This window comes from Peromyscus maniculatus, chromosome 5 (assembly GCF_049852395.1).
Source record: "Peromyscus maniculatus bairdii isolate BWxNUB_F1_BW_parent chromosome 5, HU_Pman_BW_mat_3.1, whole genome shotgun sequence".
In the NCBI taxonomy this organism is placed as follows: Eukaryota; Metazoa; Chordata; class Mammalia; order Rodentia; family Cricetidae; genus Peromyscus; species Peromyscus maniculatus.
This window is the reverse complement of record NC_134856.1, coordinates 130,275,989-130,300,528: the sequence shown is the minus strand read 5'-3', so window position 1 is coordinate 130,300,528 and position 24,540 is coordinate 130,275,989. Positions and strand designations below refer to the sequence as shown.

The 24,540-nt window shown below is 43.8% G+C and overlaps 1 protein-coding gene across 3 annotated transcripts in view; it reads left to right on the top strand.

Annotated features, from left to right (window-relative positions):
* Positions 1–24,540, top strand: part of Fam120a (family with sequence similarity 120 member A) — a 97,191-nt gene that overhangs the window by 32,390 nt on the left and 40,261 nt on the right. For all 3 annotated transcript variants that reach the window (XR_013051630.1, XM_006992292.3, XM_076573276.1), the window contains exons 4-7: positions 8,800–8,928; positions 9,840–9,936; positions 17,288–17,385; positions 17,570–17,853. Coding sequence is in view for 2 of the 3 variants with exons in the window: in XM_006992292.3 (XP_006992354.3) it covers positions 8,800–8,928; positions 9,840–9,936; positions 17,288–17,385; positions 17,570–17,853 (608 nt within the window). In the remaining variant the exon portion in view is untranslated. The remainder of the gene's footprint in view (positions 1–8,799; positions 8,929–9,839; positions 9,937–17,287; positions 17,386–17,569; positions 17,854–24,540) is intronic.

Below are 24,540 nucleotides of genomic sequence, written 5' to 3'. Positions count from 1 at the left end.
TTTTAACATTCAAAGCTGTGAAGCCATCATAGAATATTTTTGTTATGCCAAAAATTATGTACTTATTAATATACCCCAATTCCTTGATATTAAACTCTTTTGCTTCATTATTAATAGAATCAGACACTGTACTGTTCTTTATTTGGTTACTTTCACTTGACATAATGCTTTCAGGGTCTGCTGATACTGTGGCATGTCTTAGCATCACATTCCTTCCTGGGCCTGGAGGACATCCCATTGTATGTTTATGCCACATTTTGTTTGCTTGTCAGTCTATGGACTTTTATGTTGTTTATGCTTCCTGGTGATTTTAAATTCTATTGTAAGCCATTGGTGGCACATGCCTTCAATCTTGGGAGACAGAGGCAGGCAGATTTCTGTGAGTTCCAGAACAGCCAGAACTACACAGAGAAACCCTGTCTCAAAAAACAAAAACAAAAGATTTAAAAAAAATTAAATAAATTCTATTATGAACACATTGGCACACCTTTTTATACATTTCTTCATTTCTCCTTAGTGTCTGGGCTGTGTGCTGATTCTATGCTTAGTGTTTTGAGAGTTCATCACACCATTTATGCTGTGTAGTGGCTACACAATTTCTCTCCCCTCAGCAGTATGTGGAGGGTTGGATTTCTGCATATCCTTAAGAGCACTTGTTACTGTCTGTTCTTGTGTTTAGTCCCTAGTGCTTATTGAGGTCTTCATTTTGCTTTCAAGTTGACTTTCTCTAATAACTAAGGATGTTGCACATCTTTTCCTATGCCCCTTGGCCATTTCCCTGCCTCCTTTGAGTGAAGGTCTACTTGGATCGGTTGCCTTTTTTTTTTTTTTTTTTTTTTTTTGATTTTTCGAGACAGGGTTTCTCTGTGTAGCTTTGCGCCTTTTCCTGGAACTCACTTGGTAGTCCAGGCTGGCCTCGAACTCACAGAGATCCGCCTGGCTCTGCCTCCCGAGTGCTGGGATTAAAGGCGTGCGCCGCCGCCGCCGCCGCCGCCGCCGCCGCCGCCGCCGCCGCCGCCGCCGCCACCACCACCACCACCACCACCACCACCACCACCACCACCGCCCGGCACGTTGCCTATTTTGAAATTGAGTTATTTATCTTCATCAAATTAAAACAGATTTTAATATATTCAGATGCAATTTTTCTGTTAGATACAAAATTTGCAAATGTTTTGTATGTCTTTGATTTTTGAAACAGTGAGTCAAGTTAGCTTCAAGCGTCCCATCCTCGTCTCCACCCTCTCAGACTGGGATTTTATATACGTACCTCCATGCTGAGCCTGCTGTTGACTTTTTCTCCTCCTCAGTGGTGTCCTGATAATCCCCACATCACTGACTCGGTTCCATTACGTCATCTGCCCTATCCCCACCTCCTCAGTGCCTTGGTTTAGTGCAGACATCCGAGTTGCACCCTGGGTCCTCTTGTACTCTACTGCAGCCTCCTGTCTCTAGAGCCAGAGTTTCCACGTACTGACTTAATTCTAAATAATTAATAATTCTAATAATATAATTCTTTCTGCTACCATGACATTTTACCTCCAGTACTGAAACAAGAACACCCAGGGAACTCCTGATAAGCATCATGCACCCGCTACCCCTACATCATCCATCTTACCTTCCTACCATGCTCTTAAAGAACAGGTGGATGTCATTGTGGAGACACGGTCTAAATTAAAGAAAGAGCCTGTGAGCCCATTGTCAAAATGTCCTTTCTGATCACAATTGCAGCCAGAATTTCTGTATACATTGATTTTAAAATGCATATGGAACTTTAAAGGACTGAAAATAACAACTACCATCCCTTCACCCCTTTTTCTCTTGTGTTAGGGTCTAGGCCCAGGACCTTGAGCATATCGACAGACAGTCCTCTACCACTGAGCCATTTCCCCAGTCCCAAATACAATTATCAATATGAAGAACAAAGTAGGATGACTTAATACTGTCACATTTCAAGACTAAAGCTACCACTGTCAGCCAGGATGATCATGTAAATCAGTGGAGTGAAACAATCCAGAAATAGCACATATGTATTGTCAGTTATTTCATCAGAAATTCCAAGGTAATGTGGTGATATTATGTTCCCCAAAATATTGTGCAGCCTAATAAACTTATCTGGGTTCAGAGAACAGAACAGCCACTAGATATAGAGGCCAGAACATGGTGGCACACACGCCTTTAATCCTAGCATTCCAGAGGCAGAGATCCGCCTGGATCTCTGTGTGTTCAAGGCCACACTGGAAACAGCCAGGCATGGTAACAAGAGCCTTTAATCCCAGGAACTTATGGCAGAAAGCAGAAAAGTATGTAAGGCGTGAAAACCAGGAACTAGGTTGGTTAAGCTTTCAGGCTTTTGAGCAACAGTTCAGCTGAGATTCATTCTGGATAAGGACTCAGAGGCTTCCAGTCTGAGGAAACAGGATCAGCTGAGGAATTGGCAAGGTGAGGTGGCTGTGGCTTGTTCTGCTTCTCTGATCTTTCAGCGTTGACCCCAATACCTGGCTCCGGGTTTGTTTTTTATTAATAAGACCATTTAAGATTCATGCTACAAGGTAACTTTACAACAAATGAATATCCATGTGCAAAATAGAATTTAGCATTAGAAGAAAGTAGCAGGGCAATGATGGTTGGTGCACATCTTTCATCCCAGCACTTGGGAGGCAGAGGCAGGTGGATATCTGTGAGTTTTGAGACTAGCCTGGTCTACAGAGCGAGATTCAGGACAGTGAGGATTGCTACACAGAGTAAACCTGTCTCTAAACATAAACAAACGAACAGAAACAACAACAACAAAAAACCACCAACCCAAAAATTAGAAGAAAATCTTTATGAGTTCCATATACTTAGTTAAGAGAATGAAAAACAACCACACTAAGAGAAACTGTTTGCAAAATAGAATGTGTCTAATAAAGAATTTACATCCATGGTACATGGGGATTGACACAAGAGTCAGATAACCCAGTAAGACAGTAGGCACAGGTTTGGGTCAGTCATTTTACAGAATGCTCAAAGGGTACATAAGAGGTATTGCAATGTTAAAGCAGTTATGGCCACTTCTAACCGAGTATGGTGGGCTAAATGAGGGCGACTGGGGAGAGTGTCAAGCAGTTGCAGCTCTGCTGCTGTGGAGTGGCATCGGAATAACAGTCACTTTGAGGGCAGTATGGTGGCTTCTTGTAAGTCAGACACACCCTGCGCATCCCAGCGGTCTCATTCCTGAGAATAAAAAAACACCACGTTCACACAGACGTTCACCTGAACGTCCATAGCAGCTTTATTACGTCCTCAGCCTAGAGATAATTCTTACTGAAAGATGATGGGTGGATAAACAGCTACCAAAGGAGCACAGTTAGGTCTTGGTAACATACACAGATCCCAACAGTGTTATCTGTAGACCCAGAGGAAATAGATATGCTGCACTCTTGTGAGTCTGTAGAGAAGACTACCGTGGTGACAGGAGGCAGATCAGCGGGAGGCTAGGCTGCTTTGGGATTGGCCTAGAAGCTTTCAGACTAGTCAGACTGAAGTGTCATGTAAAATACAAATACTTAATGTAAAACTTGGAAATATGGGTGCTGTTACATAATCTCTTATAGCACGTTTTAGTATTTCCCAAAACAAAACACCAAAAGAACACTTAGCAGCAAGAGAATTGATACAAAGCTGCAATCCTTTCAAACAAAACAAGCATGTGGCATTATTTTAATTTTGCTTCATGCATTCAATATTGGATTTTTAAAACTGTTAGGTTTTCTGAACACCTTTGTGAGAAAATGTTTAAAGTCACAAACTGTTGTTTCCCACGAAACGAGTATGCCATGCAGTACAGCACTGTGGCGTCAAGTGTGCCCGTCTCCCACTTTCATACCAACTTAAACAGTTAAAGAGCACTTAGCAATTTTATTAAAGCCCGATATCTAGCTGAATTGTTTACTGGGAAAAACTTGTATAATGAATTGTGCTCCTCATCCACATACCAATATACACACAGAATCTGGTGAGTCACAAAGCTATTTACTGTTTCACGGGCTTCAATTTGTAAACAGCTATTTTCCAATTTCTGCCTATATGATGAAAAGTATGCAAATGGCTAAAAATCATGTATTCTAGATGAGGAGAAATGCCTGGTATGAATGTTGCTTAAAGTAAAACGGCACCTTTTTTCTGAACCCCAAGTGCCGACATTTCCTTGTGTTTCTCGTCTTCAGCTGAGTCTCATACAGCTTCCAGGCTGAGGGCACCCATTTTTTTGTAATAAACAGTTTGGTATATAAATGTGCTCCTTTGTTTTGTGGCCATCCTAATGTTGAAGTTCTTTTTCCTTAAGATGCAGCATGGATATGAGTGATGGTCTGGTGGCATGGTGCAGGACCCAAATGATGGATGGCATTCTGTTTGAGTGTACATTGTGAGTTCTCATACATAGGGTGAATGGGCATCCACAGTTGTTTAAAGGTAAAAGTAAACAAAGAAAAGAACATTTTTGAAGAAGAATTTTGAAGTGATGAGGATTGGTGGCACACACTTGTAATTCCGAAACTCAGGAGGCTGAGGCAGCAAGAACATGAGTTGGAGGCTAGACAAGGCTATGTATTGAGAGGGCTGGATAGCAAATTTCAGGTTAGCCTGAGCCGCATTGTGAGATCTTGTCTCAAAAAGCAGGGTGGAAGGAATATTACCCAACATAAAAGGACATATATTTGGGTAAGTGTCTTTTTTTTTTTTTTTGTCTTAACACACACACACAAATCCTATTCTGGATGAGATTTTGAGACCACTTAGAATTGAGGCAGTGTTTGTCTACAAGTGCAGTGCAGTGCTGTGATTGCCCTGATGAAGAAAGTGTGCCTGATTAAAACATAATTGCTGTCTCAGTGTCTGACATATCAGAAATAGTGTATTGATTTCCCCTTGGGCTTTGTGGAAAGCAGCTCGCCTATAAGCTCCCTGTGCAGTGGGAGCTATCTGGGGAGACTGGCCTGAACCTCACCCCTGCACAGAAGCATTAAAGACTGCTAAGTTATCCTTTCTAATGATGAGTTTTAGAAAGCATTGGGAGGTTGGGTTTTTTTTTTTTTTTTGTCAATGATATTCCATGAGTCTTTGGTTATAATGAAAATATCTGAATACTGTGTTGTGGTGGGCTTAACCTAACAACTGGAATATAATATAGTGACATTAGTTAAATGAATTTAGAGCTTTACAGTGGAGTCAAGACTGGAGCTGCAGGGTTATACGCAGTGAATAAATGCATCTATAACAGGTGCCATTGGTATTTTGTCTTATCTGAAAGAGATTGTTTACTTTGTGCTTTGTTGGTATAGTGTATTGTTTCTTCTTAGCTTCCTTAAGATGTCCTTTGAAATAACTGACCAAAATCAGTGATTGTAAAGAATCAGCATCTCTGGCTGTAGAGCCCCCTCCCTTCCAAGATCCCCATGATCTAGTTGCTAGAGGCTGCCTTGATTTCCTGTGGTGTGAGTACCATCCTTCACCATCCTACCACCTTATGGATATCTCTACACCCACTCCAAGGAAGAATGAAAGCAGCCCTGGGACTGTCAGCTGCTTGGTGGTATAGCTGAACCTCAAATGGCATGGACATAGTGTTTGTAGAGATTAGATACCTGCTCTGGGAACAGGCTAGGAAATGCAGCCAGTGCCCACGTCACCGACCCAGCCCTGGTGCTTGGGTCTCCTGGAGAATTTTTTTTTTAATTCAAATTAAATGTATTATTTGTTTTTTCTATTGCTATGATAGAATGCTTTGATAAAAAGCAACTTTGGGGGAGAAAGGGATTATTTTGACTTATAATTCCAGAGAGGATAGAGTCCATCATGGCATGGAAGGCATGGCAGCAAGAACATGAGGCTGGCTGATCATATTTCAGTTATACATGGGTAGCAGAGAGAGAGCAAATGGGAGGTGTAGTGAGGCTGTAAAATCGAGCCTTTTCCCAGTGATAATACTTCTCTTAGTAAGACTCCACCTCCTAAGGGTCTGTAACCTCTCCAAATAGGACTACAGCTGGGGACCAAGTGTTTGTGTGTGTGTGTGTGTGTGTGTGTGTGTGTGTGTGTGTGTGTGTGTGTGTGTTTAGGGAGGGGGCATTTCATATTCAAACAGAGGTCAAAGGACAGAGTTTATGTTCTGACGGAATGGGATGTCTTGTCTGCTGATTCATTGACTGTAATCTGTCATTTGGGGCTACTCTGGCAGGTCACTGATTCCAGTGTGGTGGTTCTGTGCTATAGCTATCTGTCACAGATGTGTGGAAGATCATAGCACAAAGTTTTCAGTAGAAAACGGTTCATTTTGGGAAAATAGTGCTCAAAGTGAAAATTCACATTGGGAGATTCCTCACCCCCATCCCTAGACAGAGTTTCTCTGTGTAGCCTTGGCTGCCCTGGAACTCTGTAGACCAGGCTAGCTTTGAACTCAGAGATCCTCCTGTCTCTGCCTCCTGAATGCTGGTATTAAAGGTGTGTGCCACCACCACCCAGCTTACATGAAAATTTTATGCTTAGGTAATTATCATTTTTACCAAAATAACATTACCTATTATTTAATTTTTTTTTTTCTGGGAAGCACAGGGTGGGTAAACCCTGTGGCTTTTTTATACCTCCCTCCTTTTTTGAACAAAGCAGTGATCTACAGTAAAATTCTTCCCAATTTCATGATTGTGAACTTGACCATAAACAGTTTTTAATGAAGCAGAAATCATCTATACTCTCCTCAGAAGCAGAATAATTGTTTCCAACTTCGGAGTCGCTGGAGTTTATTTGATGTTTGTTTTTCCTAACCTTATATTTTAAGCTAAAATTTAAAAATGGAACTAAGAATAGACGGTTGTTGCTCGGGCCACCTAAAAGATTTTGGGTGTGCTTACTACGCCATCTGTTCAGATCAGGACTCTTGAGGCAGCAGCCTTGGGTGGAGTGACAGCAGGGAGGTCTCAGGCTCCAGCCATGGGCTGCCTTTGCTTTTGAAAGAGCAATCAAGAAGCTATTTTATTATATCCAGTGACTTCTGTTCTTGCCATCTTGAGTTATTGTCTTTTAATGTATAAAGCCACCTAAATAACCAGTGTTTCAGATACTGTTTAAGCATTAAGTCATTAGTGGTGCATCTAGTATTTGAGTGGCCAGCTAGCCACAAACACCTGTTTGAACCTGTGGATTATAGGTTGAAGCCAGGCCATCAAGACACTCCCCAACCCCTCAGCCCACATGCTGCCCTTTGTGATGGGACACTCACTGAGAGCAAGGTGCCCAAATGTCTGTTAGCAGGAACATGAGAGTGAGGTAGTATGGGTTAGCTCAGGATTTCTGTCCTGACCTCACTTCTCTGGCTGCTGGGGTGACCCCATACTTGCCTTGTCCTGGGCTTGTTGAAACATCCCAAAGGAGGCAGAGCATAGCCCCTTCCCCTTAGAGCAGTCTCAAGCACTTTCACCCTTCTGCATGTCTTCTGGGAGCACGGGTGGCAGTAGTCTTTTGCCACACACAGAGGGGCTTTAGGCTTCTAGGAATGTGCTGATGGTCAACATCAGCAAACACTTCAGTCACACTCAGGGAGCCCTCATGGTATTTTCCCTGAACCAGAGTCTACAAACCAAACAAAGTGCTGCTCTTATGGGTGAAAAACAGTGATCCACATGGAAAATTCCACGTGTTTTAAGGGGGAAAACTACATTGCCTTTTCTTTTTTTTTTAAAGGGAAATTTAATGTAGCTTTGGGCATCTGGAAATTTGCATAGTAATCTCAAAGTAATAAATGCATGTATTTTCCATTTTATTTATTAAGGTTAAACTTTTCTTAAATCATTACCCTCCCTATACACACACCTCTGGTCTAAAAAAAAAAAAGCCACGAACATTATCTCAGTGTTAGAGAGACTAGAAGTGTAAATGGTCTCACTGGGCTAAAGTCAAGCTCTAACAGGCCTGTGTTCATCGGCAGTCCAGAATTCTCCCTGGACTTTCCAGCAGCTGCTTACATTCCTTGGCTTTTGGCTCCTTCTCTGTCATCCAAACCAGCAATGCAGGTCTTGTTTTTCTCATGCCGCCTCTCGGACATTGTGCCCCCCATGGAGGACCCTGTGATTACACTTTGCCATCCACACAGTCTAAGACAGGACTTTATTTTTAGGTGAGACAGTTGGCAACCTCTTCTATCCTGCACACCACAGTGTACGTGCAGGTTCTGGATAGCGGAATGGAGATAGTCGTGGGAGCCATGGCTGTGTCTACCCCAACTTTGCTTTCCTTCTAATACTAACCTGCTTTCTGCTGGTAGGAGCTGTTCTTGGATAACGAGAGACCCCACTCTCATTATTGGATGTTAGACTACAGTCTCTAGTCCTCTCTTTTCAAGTGTGTCTTTAGTGCACTGACAGTACTACCGTTGTTGTCAAGTTCATACATAAATGTGGTGGGTGTAGGCACTTGGTAACTGAGTTCATCCTTCAAGCTTCAGAGAGCCTTGGGTGCAGGTTCAAAGGTCACACTATGTTGGCCTAACCTGTTAATACAGAAAGGAAGCTAATGGCTTCCAGTGGAGCTGTTGAGTTTGTGGGGTGTAGAACGCTGAGTGATGAAAGCCCAGCTGTGCTCTTTCAGCCCCACAGGGTAGAGCCAGCTACTCTTAGAGGAGCCCAGGCCAGGATCTCATGGGTGGGAGGTATGCAGGTCCTAGCAGGGGTCCAGTAGGCACCCTTTGGAGTGTCGGGGCCCTGCATGCAGACTTACCCATCCCGGAGGCTCCTGCCTGCTGCTGACATGTGATTTGTCCTCCAGGTCCGAGCCCACCAGCTGGTCTTACCACCCTGTGATGTAGTGATCAAAGCCGTTGCTGACTATGTCCGCAGCATTCACGACACCTCTGACCTGGATGCCATAGCTAAAGATGTTTTTCAGCATTCACAGGTAACAGCACAAATCGGAAGAATTGGGCTTTGCATGGGTTGTGCTCAGGGGGATAGGTTGGAAGGCTGTGCTTGAGATAGGATGCTGTAGGCCTTGGGTCAGAGGATTAGTATGTCCAGTGTGTCTTTCAGCAGCTGGGTGGTCTCAGCCATTGTCACCTTGCTTGTCTGGTGAACAGGAGGGAGTCAGTGTAGTGACGCCAGGGTCTGTGGTGCTCTGTGCTCATAAGATGTGTGTACCAGGTGATTGATTTTCTTTCTTTTTTTTTTTTTTTTTTTTTTTTTTTCCTGAGCCAGGGTCTTTCTGTAGAGCCCTGACTGGCTTTGGATTCACAGCAATCCACCTGCCTCTGCCTCCTCAGTGCTGGGACTGAAGTTATGCATCACCATGCCTGGCTCATGCCAAAGTTTTCAAAAGATAAACTGCATGTTGGTCAGATGGCATTGTAGATTGACGATTAGACTTTCTGTTTTGGGAAATAAAGAATGCAGACAAGTCAGCTCAGTAGAGCGGATGAGGATTGAGATGCTGAGGCTCGGCCTGAAGAGCCTCACCGTGCTCATGTTACCCCTCCAGTCTATGCCGTCCATCCCACAGCAGGTGGTAGGCTTGGCGGTGTGGGGAGAGTGTCAGAGACCAAACAGAGTTGATCAGAGAAGCCATAGAAACAGCACCCATCTCTGATGCCAGCTGAGAAGCCTACTTTCTAACCACATTGATTCTGATTCCATTTCATTAGTTTTTGTTTGAAAGTTTGGCAATAGTCTATTGTGTTTGATCTGAAGGTTTTCATATCATTCTCCATTCTTATCTAACCTGAAAGGTTACAAATTATTCATGTGCTAATTATGATAAAAGTGTTCATACATATGACCAGTGGCATAACTAAGGCTTTCCCACATTTCTTTCAGTCTCGAACAGATGACAAAGTCATTCGATTTAAGAGAGCAGTTGGATATTACTCAGCAACTAGCAAGCCTATGCCATTTCACCCACCACATTACTTAGGTAAGTAAACAAAGCCTCTGTGCCATGGCCATTAAGTGTATAAATCCTGAGAGTTCATTATTCTCCAGCAGATTTTATCTGTTTATCTTACTTACTATTTTGAGACAAGGTCTCAGTATGAAGACCAGGCTGTCCTTGAACTCAGAGAAATCTGCCTGCCTCAGCCCCTGTGTGCTAGGATTAAAGATATACACACCACATATGGCAGCTTTGTTCTTTGAAAGTCTGATTTTCTGCACTTGTACAAGTGTGGCCCACTTTCTTAGTGGTTCCTAAGAGGGAATGTATAGACTTGGAAGGGAAAAGTGGAGGCCAGGGAGACAGGCTTGCAGGTCACAGCAGGGACGGGTCTCCTGAGGACACAGACAGTGCGGTAGATTGATAGGAGCTCCTCTTGTGCTGCTATCGCTGCTGCTTTTCTTCTCTTCCTCCTCCTCTTCCTCTCCCTCCATGGCCATTGTTTTTCCTTGCAGAAGGGCAGGTTCAATATAGAGATAAGAAAGTCTAAGAAGTGGCACCAAGGCCTGTTGGTGTTGTTTGTTCATGGCAACTGTTAGCAAAAATAGGATGTTCCTTAGATATATGTGGGAATTATACTTTTCAAAAGTTCTTTTTATCTTTGTTTGTTGTGTTTATGGGTGGGTGGGGGCACATGTGTGCCACAGCTCGAGAGACATTTTTTCCTAATGGGAGAGCTCAGACTTAAGTCGTCAGGTTTGTGTGGAAAGCACTGTTACCTAGACCCTAAGAGCTGTTCTTTGTGGAGGATTCAGGTATGATTGTGTCAGTGTGTTAGGCACTGGGAACTCAGAGCAGAGGTCCTGGGCTTGGCATGACAGCTGGGAGCTGAGCAAGTCAGTGTACCTGTCAGACACCGTGGCTGAGGGAGATGGGATTGAAGGGCTAGGGGAGCCTGGCCATCTGTTCACCCAGCCTCTCTCTCTCCTGATACTCAGTTGTATGCTGTGCAATTCACTTTTCTCAGAGTAGTCAGAGCAATCTTTCAAAATATGACATAGTACACTTAAGTCCCTGAGCTGGCTCCATCACACTCGGCTTGACTTCCTGTCTTGACTCTGCTTGCACCTGGCCCCGCCCTGCCTGCTGACAGCTTGCCCCTCAGGCCCATGGCGCAGGAACCTTTTTGCCTTGAGTGGACGAAGCTGGCATCTGCTGGTGGCCTTGTGCACTGACTAGTACATCTGGCCTTCCTCTCCCCGACTGCCTTGGATTGGAATCAGCTGGTGTATGAGACCCAAATGTGGGTGTCTATTCACCGAGGGCACCCAGTGTTTTCTGTCAGTTGCTACATCCTCACACAGTGTCTGCAACTCTTGGTGGCTTCACCTCTGCACCTTCTTCCACCCACAGGGACTAGGGACCCAGGGCCTGTTCTCATCCTCTGTGGATAAATACTTGACTGAATGAATTAAACCATTATGTTTTTAAATCAAGGGAGTGAAGTAATGTGGTGTATTTTGGCATCATTCTTGGAAAAGGAACATAGTTTATAAAATGGAACAGGTATACATTGTTCCATCAGTTAGGATATATCTGCTGTATGCTTTGCACACAGGAGATGTTTCATAATTGCTTGTTGAGGTGATAGAAAGCATGAAATCAACACTAGACCCTGTGTCTGGCCCATCTAATACAACTACTTGCTGGCCTTGGATTTATGTTCTGTTGTAGCGGCATCACTGCATGAATATGAAAGAGAAAGTGTATGTGAAGTATTTGTTACAGGCAGAATGGCCTAAAGGGCACCAACCAATTGAATCAGTGACGGAATGCTAAATGAACAGCCAGGAGGCCTGACTGTTCAAGGAAGTAGGACGGCATCATCAGGTGTCGACATTTGGCTCTCTGCATTACTTTGGTTTTCACTGCTATAACAAAATGTCTAAGGCTGAGTAGCGTTCTAAAGAAAAGAAGACTGGGCTGGCAAGATGGATCACAGGTAAAGGTTGTCCCTGTTGCCAAGCCTGATGACCTGGGTTCTCTCTCCAGGTCTCACATGGTGGAGGGAGAGAACAGCAGATGGGGCCACAGTGATAGCTCTGTGCTGTCACAAGAGAGCATGCTGGGAGAGACAGAAGGGAGAGACAGACGACTAGGGTCCAAGGGTCTTCAGTAGTTCCTTCCCACTGTGCTCCATCACATGACCCTTTTAGAGACAGCATATCCAGACCACAGCACATGGAGCAGTGAGCAGCAGCTACCATTTTAAGCAGTTACTGGAGATAATGAAAGCAGAATGGTGCCTCACAGTGTATTAAGGACAGGAAATATGGTGAAAGATAGTGTAAGCCCTCCATATCTGAGTCCCTAAAATGTTTGTAAAGGAAATTGTGTGGAAAATGTACTGATTGTTTGTTCCCTGTCATTTCCTCCCAATAATGCAGCATAGCAACTGTATATACAGCATTTACCTTGTAGGTATTTAGTTGTTGTTCTTAGTCTTTTATGTAAAGCACACAGGCGGGTGTGCACAGGTTCTGTGTATGGATTCTATGTGCACAGGTTCTCTCTGTATGAATTCTCTGTATGCAGGTTCTTTGTAAATGTACCATATAGAGAAGGGACTTGGACAGCCATGGCTTTTGGTATCCACTGGGATAATGGAGTTATCAGGACACCCTTGGAATACTTTGGGGATACTGAGGGATGCCTGACTGTACACATGATATTGCGTTGGTCAAGGCTAGAGACCATGTTGTAAACAAGGTAAATTTTAAGTTACAATGTGTATGAAGTGCATTCATGTTTTCAGTAATTAAATGATACTTAAGTGTTTTATGGATAAAGTTGACTGGAAATTCAGTTTCGTTTTCTGTATTATCCACTCAAAGGACAGCACCCTCAGCTTATAAGGGTCTCTCTGGGCCTGACCTGATAAAAGTCATTACTGTTTCAATACTACTACCCTGGAGGCCTGGAGAGACATCAGTATCTATCCTACCCGTGAGCTAGATGTGTGAGGCATTATTGAAAGATGGAAAAAGTATGTGTTCAGATAATGTCTTTGTGCCTTCTTTTAGCTTTTTAAAAGTAAGTACAGGGCATATTGAGAAGGCTTGGCCGGGGAGTGTGGTTCCCCAGAACTCCCATGGTGGAAGAAGAGAACCGACTGTTGCAAGTTGTCTGACAACCTCTGCACGTGTGCTGTGCTGCATGTCAGCACGCGCACACACACACACACACACACACACACACACACACACACACACACACACACTAGGGGTGGCGTGGTTTGTGTCCTAGCACACTATCCGTTACAGCTTGTCATGAATCACCACTTTGAACACAAGCGTGAGAAAGGCTTAAGTTGAGTTCTCAGAATTTGTGGTTTAAAGTGACAGATAAGACAAGTACTAATGTCCTACTAGTTACTTGAGCACAGACTAGTGCTTATGCACATTTAAAAGCTGCATGAGTGACTCGAGAGCCCTCCTTAGCTACCTTCCTGTTACCGTGAGGAGACACTATGGCCAAGGCAACTTATGAAAGAAAAGTTTATTGAGGCTCAGTTCCAGAGGGTGAGGCCGTGGCCATCATGGCGGGGAGTATGGCAGCAGGCAGGCTGGGCACTAGAGTAGCTGAGAGCTTACACCTGAGCCACAAGGACAAGGCAGAGAACACTGCTGGGGAATGGCATGGACTTTGGAAACCTCAAAGCTTGTCCCCCGTGACACACCCTCCCCAGCAAGGCCGTGCCTCATCCTTCTCAAACAGTTCTACCAACTGGGACCAAGTAGTCAAACAGGAGCCTGTGGGCTTAACATTACTGAATGTTGTAGCTTCTTCTTTTTTTTTTTTGGTCGCTACTCCACTATGATTCTGAACCACACTTAGGAAAAGTAAATGAGCTCCTAGTACACTCTTGTCCAGAAGGTTAAATTGTCCAACGCTGTTGAGGATGTGAAATAACAAGAAGTGTTGCTGCTCTTGAGATGATTCAGCAGGTCAAGGCACTCTCTGCTACTCCTGACAACCTGAGTTCACTTCTGGTGGCCCACATGAGTGAGGGAGAGGGGACTCTTACAGGCTGTCCTCTGACCTCCATATACGTGCTGTGTCATGTGTACCTGGTACCTTCACACATGCACCCTCACAAAATTAATAAATAAAAATGTAATAAAAAAAAAAAGAGCTTTGTTGCTGGAGAGAATGTAAAATGGGATGGACACTTTATCAGACAATTTGGCAGCTTTTCACAAAGTAAAACATACTCTGACAATTATGATCCCAGCATTCATGTTTGTGGAGACTGCCATGGATGCTCATACCAGCTTAATTTATGTCTGTCCAAACTTGAAAGCAACCAAGATGTTCTAAAGATGGGTTGCGTGGATAACGATAGCACGGGTGTAGTGGAGCATTATTCAGCCATGCAGAGTCACAAAGGAACCTTAGGTGCACATTGCTAAATAAAAGAAGTGAAACTAAAGGCTCCATACTACGTGATTCTAGCTGTGTGGAATATACTTCCATATTTCCATAGGGAAAGGCAGAACCATGCAGACAGTGAAAAGATCAGTGGTTCTAGGGTTATAACAAGGGAGCGATGACCAGGTAAAGCCTAAAGCACTTTTCAGTAAATGTGCCCATTGGAAAAGAGAGTCCGCCAATTATAAACAATCATTGAAAACTAATGTCGACAGCAGGAGTTACATTGTTTTAGTCTTTGAATCAATTTTCAAAGCTCCATTTTTTTTTTTGTTTGTTTGTTTTTTTCCGAGACAGGGTTTCTCTGTGTAGCTTTGCGCCTTTCCTGGGACTCCCTCTGTAGACCAGGCTGGCCTCGAACTCACAGAGATCCGCCTACCTCTGCCTCCCGAGTGCTGGGATTAAAGGCGTGCGCCACCACCGCCTGGCCTCAAAGCTCCATTTTTAACATCTTTGGAAAAGTAAGATATAGCTTGTCTTCCTCTTTTGTTCTCTACCTTATTACCTGGGGACAAGGCTTCTCATTGAACTGGAAGTTTGCCATTTCCATTAGGCTGCCTGGCTGACCTCTGCCGCCTCATCCTGATGTTGGCATGTGGGGGCTGGGGATTTGAATCCAGGTCTTGTTTGCAGAGCAAGCACTCTTATCCACCAGCCATCTCCCAGTCCCAGAACATTTAAAAGGTTACTGTTCCTATTTTGTGTTTGGGTTAATGTAGCATCTCTAGTTTAACAGAATAGCCTCTGTTAGGTTGGGCTGTTATGTCTGCAGTTAGCTGGAAGTGGTTCTAGTATAACACCATTCCTTTAAACAGGTATCTAGTTTAATATAGAGGAGAAGCCAGGCAGCTCTATGGGCAATGTGAGTCACTGGGGTGGTCATGGAACTGAGCTTTGGGGTCTTGGGGAGAAAAGTCAGTGAACGCACCTCAAAGGCAGCTCTATGTGCCGCTTTTCTGCACATTCCTGGAGAAGTCTGTAATACTTAACACTTTTTTTAAAGTTGTAAAAATACTCTACATTAAGTAAACATTCTTCCTGCATTCTTTTTCCCCTTTGTTGTACTTTGCTAACAAAAGCCTGCCTCTAGTATGTGGTGGTAAAAAGGAAACTGGAAAGCAGCAGTATTGCCTGTACACTGGGCCCTGTGTCTCTTTTGAGACTCTCTTGTCATAGAGAAGGGGGACCATGGTTCTTTTCAGCTTCTGCACTGGCATGGAGAACAAGAACCAATTTAGAGAGAGGCCCCCCGAGACAGGTCCTGAGTGGTCAGGCATTTCTTCAGGAATATGCAGACAAACTCATTCAGTCACCACAGGACTGACATGAGAGAACAGTAGCCTGCTCTGTGGAGACACAGCGTATGTTTGCAGCCATTGACTACAGTGTTTGGTTTAGGGCACTGGAGAGGTGTCTCAGCGAAGGACTTGAGTTAGGTTCCCAGCACCATGTCAGGCAGTTTCAGGGGATTCGGTGCTTACTTCTGGCCTCCACAGGTTCCTGCACTCATATGACACACATGTGTGCACACAAATAAAAATAATAGAAATACAATTTAGAGGGAATCTTTGAATTTATGTTATATTGTTTATTTGTTTGTTCAAAGGAAAGTTTGTGCTTTTTAGGGAGGTATTAGTAGTTCTAGCTAAAAGTAGCATAACACAGAGTGGTTATCTTCAGCTGAAAGGGATGACTGTAAGCTGTGAGCCCAGACCTTGTTGTATTATTCAGAAGTTAGCCAGCCTCGGGTGGTGGGGGTGCACACCTTTAATCCCACTACTCAGGAGGCAGAGGCAGGTGGATCTCTGTGAGTTTGAGGCCAGCCTGGTCTACAGAGCGAGTTCTAGGACAGCCAGGACTACACAGAGAAACCCTGTCTCAGCCACCGCCTCCCAAGTTAAATAGAAAAGGTCAGCTACCAGAAATTAAGCAGGCTTTCTACAGTGACTCCAGTGACAGTGCTTAAGCATTACTGGATTTTGTAGCCTTTTTTTTTTTTTTTTTGGTCGCTACTCCACTATGATTCTGAATTACCATAGAATGTCTTTAACAGGTGCAATGACTTTTACCTCACACTTGGAGAACTGGTAGACTGGTTGCTTGTGTGCAGGTGCATGCATGTTTGGTGTGTCTGCATGTGTAAATGTGCCCTTTGAGCACACATGCCAGGCTGACTCTTCCCAGCTGTTTGTAGGGCAGTCCTCTTTGTTCAGTATAAAGGGGAAGCTGTGCCAGGATTTAGTTAGTGAGAGCCAGGATCAAAGGCCTGTGTGGCAGTTCAGAGCTGAGAGCTGTAGGCTCTTGGAGATGAGAATGCTAGAGAGATGGCAGCTTGTGAGCTTAGCTCCTGGATCCTCGTGGGAGAGGAGAAAGTGTGCAGCGATCTGTGTGTTTCTTCCAGTGTTTGTGAGCTGCACCGTGGCTCTTAAGAGACCCTGTGCCTGCCAGATTGGAGCAGCGAGGCTAGCATTGCATTTATAGTCCTAGTGTGACCCTGAATCACTCCTGCAATATGGAATTGGAGGTTTTCTTTCACAGAGAGGGAGAGTGAAGAACTCTGGGAGTGGGGTAGGTTCCTTGGCTAGAAGCTGGGTTAAGAGGTGGTGGTCACGTGTGCTTCCCCTGCCCAGTGCTGTTCAGAGCAGAGGCTAGAAAGCCCTCTGATCTGAAGAGAACACTGAATTGGAGCTCTGGGCTTGCTTTGTTTCCACTTCTAAAGCAAGATGAGGAAGTCATGGCATCTGAAGCCACACGATAAATTCGAGTTTCTAAAAGTTTCTAGGCAGTGGTATATCTGAAAAGGGCAGGGCACATGGACCCTGGGCTTTCCCCGGGGTGTCTTGGAGATATGACATTCTCTTCACAGCTGTCTTATCATTTTCTTCCCATATTGACAAAACAGCCAGACCAAATCCGTTTGGAATGCCTGGGATGGTGCCACCATATGTTCCCCCTCAGATGCTCAACATTCCACAGACTTCTCTGCAAGCAAAGCCCGCGGTAAGGTATCCCCTGAGTCAAGTAGTGCTGTGGGCCTTGGATATGAACTTTCTTAAATTCTTAGGTTGATATATAAGGTAGATGCCAATTTGTCCAATTAAAAATGTCTAAAGAGGACACAGCCAGTCTAGGCTTGCCTCAGGTCCTACCAGCCCTGTGCACTGACTTGTGTTCTACACCTCAGATCCCACAGGTGCCCAGCCCAGGGGGTGCCCCAGGCCAGGGTCCATACCCATACAGCCTCCCTGAGCCTGCCCTCGCCCTGGATACTAGCGGGAAGAACCTGACAGAGCAGAACAGCTACAGCAACATTCCTCATGAGGGGAAGCACACACCGCTGTATGAGCGCTCCTCGCCCATCAACCCAGCCCAGAGTGGCAGCCCCAATCACGTGGATTCTGCCTACTTTCCTGGCTCTTCTACATCATCATCATCAGACAATGATGAGGGCAGTGGCGGGACAACCAAGTGAGTATGCACAGTCACCGAGTGCTCCAGGTGTCGTGACCTGAGGGCTTCCTTAATTCTGCAGCTACTTGGAATTTATGCGAAAAGTTGTCTACCACAAGTGGGTGCTGTGTGTACCTAGAGGAGGTCTTTCCAGTGTCAAGTCTTGCTGTTTTAGTCCTGTGGCTGGAGATCCTAGGAACCTGAGAAAGTTTAACAGTAACTCAATTACGTTACTTCTCAAATATGGGGGTTGCTGTGTGGCACCACGGGCTCATCATGTACACCAAGTCCCCTGGCAGCATTAACTTCTGGGCTCCCTGGAGAAGAGAGCCCCGAATTTCTCTCCTCCAAACTCAGCAGTTCAAGGCGCCATTCTTGAAATAACACCATTTGCCTAGCCAAAAGTATAGAATGCTGCCTGGATTCAGATCAGACTTCTTCCTAGAGAGCATTAAAATTCACAAATGCACAGTTGGTTAAAATCAGATGGCAGAAATCATACTGTATCCTCCTTTGCCCCCTAAAGTATTCTGATTGGAAGAAAGGGGACTAAATATGTTCCTGTGAGTCCATCTCCTTACTCTGAGTACTGTTTACGTGAGATAACCAGCCAGGGCAGGCTACTACTGCATGGGTGCCAGCAGGGCTGGAGCCCGTTACATTTACCTCTGCCCTCAGACATAAGAAACTGGAGAGGGGCAGTTTCCAGCATTAATGCAAGTTTTCACTGGTGTGTCTACCTGCAAAATGGAAGCAGGTGTCTGCTGACCTGGGTCAAGTGTTTACTGAATCTGCACACCTTGTCTGGATACTCACTGGCTGGATGTGCAAATTCCAAATGAAGTTAAGAATTGTTTTTTAGTATTTGTACTTTTAAATGGGTTGTTTAGCAGGATGATAGGTTTTTGGTTTTTTGAACCAGAATCTCTGGGTTGCCACCCTAGAAATTTGCATTTTAAACAAGTACACTGATTCTCATCCAACCTGAAGGCAACTGGCAGGTGGTTTAAGAAGTTCTCTGTCTAGAATTCTGAGACATTCCATAGGGTCGGTAAGAACAAGGCATCTGTACAGGGAGCATTTGTTGTCAAGTTATGAAACACTGGCAGAAGGCAAAAGAAGAAAGTGTTTGCTTTGAGCCTTGCAGTGACAGAGCTATGGAAACCAGGTCTAAGTAGTTGCTTGGACAAGGTGGATGGTGATTACCAGATGTGGAGGGAGGACATTGGGAAGAGTGCTCCTCTCTGGTTGGGATGAGAGTGTCTTCAGCTCTTTGCTGTTAAAAAAGACTGTGGCTAGCTGTTCCCGGGTTCTCATTACTCTCTTGAAGTTCCTGTGATCGTTCTCCAGAATGCTATCGTTTATTTGACTATTCCCTATACATCTTGTTCCTGCAAAGATGATGTAAAAACTGCTCATTCTGGCAGTTAATTGTTTTGCCAGTGTTGTGGAGAAAGTGTCCTTCAGGAGGTTTGATACATACACAGACTCACATCAACGTTTGACTCAGGAATTTAATTCCTTTAATTGGTGGCCTCATTTATGACCATGAATATGAAATTGTGTTAGAAATGTGAGGAAGGTAGCAGAGGAGGTAAGAAGCCTGTTCCTGAAGCCCTGTACTTCAAGCTTTGTGGTGGATGCTGTGATACAGTTTGGGTTTATAAATGTGGTGGTGGGGGTTACAGTCCTTACTTAGGGAGGCCATGGAGTGAATTGCATGTAGAGTGTGATATATGCAGCTCACGTCTGCATATGAGAACAGAGTCTTGTGTTCTTTGTTGCTCTGCGCCCTGGTCAATAATGTAGTCCCAACTGTTCAGGAGACTGAAGCAGTATGGTCTTGTGAGCACTTGCTCAGGCAGCCTGGGTAGCATGGTGAGACCTTGTATTCAAACATGAAGGCAATACCAGGTACAGTATCTCATTCCCATAGTTCTAGCACTTGAAAGTCTGAGTTCGGAGGATTGCTATAGGTTTGAGGCCAGCGTGATTACATAGTGTTTCAGGCCAATCTGGGCTACAGAGTAAGATCTGTTTCTAAAACCTCAAGCAAAACAAAAATATTAGTAGGAGTGGTAAGTCAGGATTTTACCTTTGATTTGGGCTTGACCAATACTGTGCTTTTAGGAGAGTCTTGAGGGAAAGGAAGTTTTCTGTTCATTTGTCCAAGAAATGCTTAGGCACTTGCAGTTTGGAAATGTTTGGAGAAGGAAGTGTGCTCTAATGGTGTACTGTGCTGGAGGACAGTCTACAGATGGCAATAGGGTCCCTCCCACAGGATGACCATGTGAGGAAATCAGAGAGCAGAGGGCGGATTAAGTGCTGGTCTCTAGATCTGGCCTTGCAGAGCTGAGTGGACCTAGTCTGTAGAGATCTGCTGTTTTTGTTTGTTTGTTTGTTTGTTTGTTTTAAAAGGAATATACTTCCTTTTTGGTGCCATTTGCCTTTGAGACAGACAATTGAACTTCATAATTCTAATTTTTAACCTGTCCAACAGGGCATTATCAACTCTTAACAAGTTCTATACTACAAAAAAAAACAGGGAAGAGAGTCCTTCCAGTTTCCTCATAATGTGCACATGACTCTCCTTGCCAGCTAAGACCCCCAAGACTACTTGGCTGTGCTTAGGGACAAGCACAATATACTCAGTAAATACTCACTAGTTAAGATGAAAAACTGTGGCCCAAAACAGAATGTGGGTTCCTAATTTAGAAATATTTCCTTTGGTATATGTTGTGTGATACTGTATTTGGGAACAGTAGCCAGATTCTGGTATAGGATGATCTACTGAGTAAATGGTCTGGTTTCTCCAACCTTAAATCAAGTAATCATTGATTGGGGACTGTTACAGAAGAAATAGAAATGCAAGAAGAGTTTCCTGCAAATGATAAGGTAAATATTTTCGAAGAACAAATGATAAGGTCCTGTAAAAAATGGCAGTTAAGAGAACTTCCTGGGCTTCTAGAGGACTGGAGTTTGGTTCCCAGCACCCACATCAGGTGTCTCACAACCACCTGTAACTCTAGTACCAGAGGATCTGACCCTTTCTTCTGGCCTTCATGGATATCCATGTACATGTCGTGCTCACACAAACAGATAAACACACATACACATACAAGTAATAGTAAAATATTTTAAATGGCAAAAGATAAGACACTTGTGAATTGGCAGTAACACTGATATCATTACATATGTAAAAGGAAGGCCTCTTTCCCTGGGGGGATGAAATGCAGCTTAAAACCTTTAAACCATCAAATACTTGTTCTTAAAGATAAACAAAAAGAGTGGGATGGAGGTGGGACCACTCCTAGCAGGTCTCTACCCTTGTTCTTGGCCTTGCTGTGACAAGGGCTGCTTGGTAGAGATATGTTATGTGCATGCATGAAGGTGAGTGTGGACTATTGTCATCAGGGGCCATATGTACAGGAAACATTGCCTGTGCTGCAGAGATGTCCTAAAGAACTGCAGGTGCCCATGAGGCCACAGAGGATACAGATGCTCCTAGCTGACTCCTGCGCAGATGGGCAGGCCATGCTGCCAGGTTTGTGGATAGCAAGAGCTGAACGTCCGCATGCTCTCTTTACTCCTTCACCGCCCTTTAGTTGTTTAATGCTCGCCTAGCATTTTGGTTTCTCTAGTGGAATGAATGGTAAGGTGGCTCTGCCCCACCCTTCCCTTGGAGTCTTCTGTGATGTGGGTGGCCACTTGCCACCCAGCCAGGACACCGGAAGAGGTGAACTGCATGGACATGCTGATGGGAGGTCTAGGCCTGAGTTTTAATGGGTGACTTCTGCACAGACTTGCACTTTTCTCGTGCATTGTTTGTGGAGGAAAACAGGCTTATCTGTGCCTTGGGCAGCAACTGAACCAGCCAGTTGTCTAGGCTTAGGACAGGTAGTTGAACTCCCCCCACCCCAACAGAAACAAAAAGAAGTGTTCTACTTTCTAACTAAATTATTCTCTCCCCCCATCAGAATAGCAACAGAGCATGCTTCTTGCTCTACTTTTTGTTAAAATTTCAAAATAATCATCATCATCATCATCATCATCATCATCATCATCATCATCATCATCATCTGGCCTCTATTGAACCTTTGTAGATATGTTTTGGACTAAGAATTACAGTTGGGTCTGGATTGGAGGTGTTTATTTTGTATTACTTTCAGAGGTTTATTTGGGCTTGTAAGATTTAAATCAAAGGAGACTAATAACTTGGATATTTTAAATTCTTCATTTATGCATTTTTTTTCTAATTACCACTTTTAGTAGACAGAATTATGTAGAGTTAAAACTTTAGAAAATACAAAGAATTCCGCACAGTGGCCAATCTAGATGGTGACTAGCCAAAGCTTGTAAATGAGTAGCACCTTATTTTTCTCTGCATATACTAAAAACCATTTTTATAATAATGAGGTCTTAGGGACAGCTTGCCCTTTTCCTTTTTTTATACTTTTCCTATCCTTTACTTGATATATTATTTAAGCATATTTGTGCATGTAAATAAAATGTATGAATACTTGATGTTTAATAAATAATGTGCTTTTGATAAATATTGCTAACTTTTTACTGGTGTTTTAAAATGTGTATGTAAAAGTCCTTACTCAGAGAGGTTGAACTTTTCAGTTTTGTGACTTTGTACAGGCTTGTTTTGTTTTGTGAACATAGATGTATGTCTTGCATGGAGCAAAGAGTCCAGTGTACTAGGATGTACAGTATATATTGTTGATTTTGAGTTACAGTATCCTAGTAATATGGTAGTATTTCTTGTATAAACTCTCCTCCACCAATTCTAATAGCTCATGATTCCCAGGATCACATCTAACCTGTGAAAAATGAGCCCAAGAAGGTAGGCTACTAAGTGCCAACATTCAAAGGCCTGCTGAGCTGCTTCTTGCCCTTGCAGGATCTGGGTTGGCATTTTTAGCTGTGGTTATGTAGCTTCCTGCTTGCCAAACCCCAGCACACTCAAATGTGGCTGGTGGTGGCTGGTGTGTGTGTGTGTGTGTGTGTCTGAGTTGCTTGTGAATTATATAAGCTAAGATGTCTGGAATAAATGGCAGCTGTCACACTGTTCAAAAATTAACTAGTGGAGCAATATAAAACTAAAACAATGATTTGATTTTTTAATGTAAAATAGCTGAAAGGTTTTGTTCACCTTTTTGACCTGTAGTTCAGGAAATGTATACTTTAGATTATCTATCTATCTATCTATCTATCTATCTATCTATCTATCTATCTATCTATCTATCTATCAATTTTTGGTGGCTAACAAAGAGAATTCATGTTTCCCTACTCTGGGGTTCAAGAACATTGTAGACAGGGTTGAGAGAAAGGTTTGCTTGTGCACCTGATGAGCTTTTTTCCATTGGTTGGGCTAGTGTGCGAATTTACATTTATATTTTGATTCTTTTTTTTTTTTTTTAAGATTTCTTTATTATATATACAATGTTCTGCCTGCATGTCTGCCTGCATACCAGAAGAGGGCACCAGATCTCATTACAGATGGTTGTGAGCCACCATGTGGGTGCTGGGAATTGAACTCAGGACCTCTGGAAGAGCAACCAGTGCTCTTAACCCCTGAGCCATCTCTTGAGCCCATATTTTGATTCTTTTAACATATTTCTGAGATCTTTTCATTGAGGCAATTCAAAATTTTATTTTTGGGAAAAATTTTTTGATCTTTATTTTTGATCTTCCCTGTAGCAAGAGAATCTACGTTCTAGTTGTTGTCAGCTGTTTCACATTAGTCTTACCACAGTAGGAAGCTCACAGGCATTGGTGTCTTGGAAAGTGTGAGCCAGGTCCTACTGCCACATGTTCTGAAGGGAGATCTTGGATGGGATGGGATTGTTTACGTCTAGAACACACTGCCACCTTCAACAGGTGCTTGTGACCTAAGTGTCACCTAAGTGTCACCAGTACAGTGCTGCCTACCAGCTCTCTGACAGCCTACAAAGCTTGCCCTGCCTCAGGGCCTTTCTTCCCCCTGCAGCTGTCTCCACAGAGTTGGAGTTGAAGTGGCTATTTGCTTGCTGTATTTTTGCATGTATATTGCATCTGCAGATGGCTGTCTTATCACAGTATGTGGTGCAGTCTGGAATAATAGGTCAGGGACTGAGTCCAACGCCTTTTTCTTGGGGGCCGAGGGGAAGATTTCCTTCTCTGAGCCTCAATTTGATCATCAGAGATTTATGCCATGGGATTATAGGTGAGACTCAGAGAGAGCTCATGCTGGCTGGTGAGACATCTGGTTCTAAAAATAAGCTTAAGGTGCTGCCAGTTGTGTCAGATGAGTTACAGAGTGCTGAACTACGTGTGTTCTTCAAAAAGCAAAGCATTTATTCCGGCCACATACTTTGTTTTCTTACATTGTGAAGTAATGGGTAGCCTATTGAAGTGAATTAGACCACTTGAACATTGGCTATTATTAAGATGCTTTCCAGGAAGAATAATGCTAGTCTGTCTCATGAGCATCAGGATGATGGCATTACTGTATTTTCAAATGATGGTATGTGTATAACCAAAGAGGCATGTGTAGATTCTCTGGGGTGTTAGGTAGCATGGTACTGTACCTCGGCTGTAGAGCCATCAGGGAAGTGAGTCCCCTTTCCTTCTGCTTTCCTTCCTACTGTTGCCATCTGGTTTTTGGGTAACCTCAGGGACCCCAGGAACACTGCACACACACACACCTGTGAGTTCAGT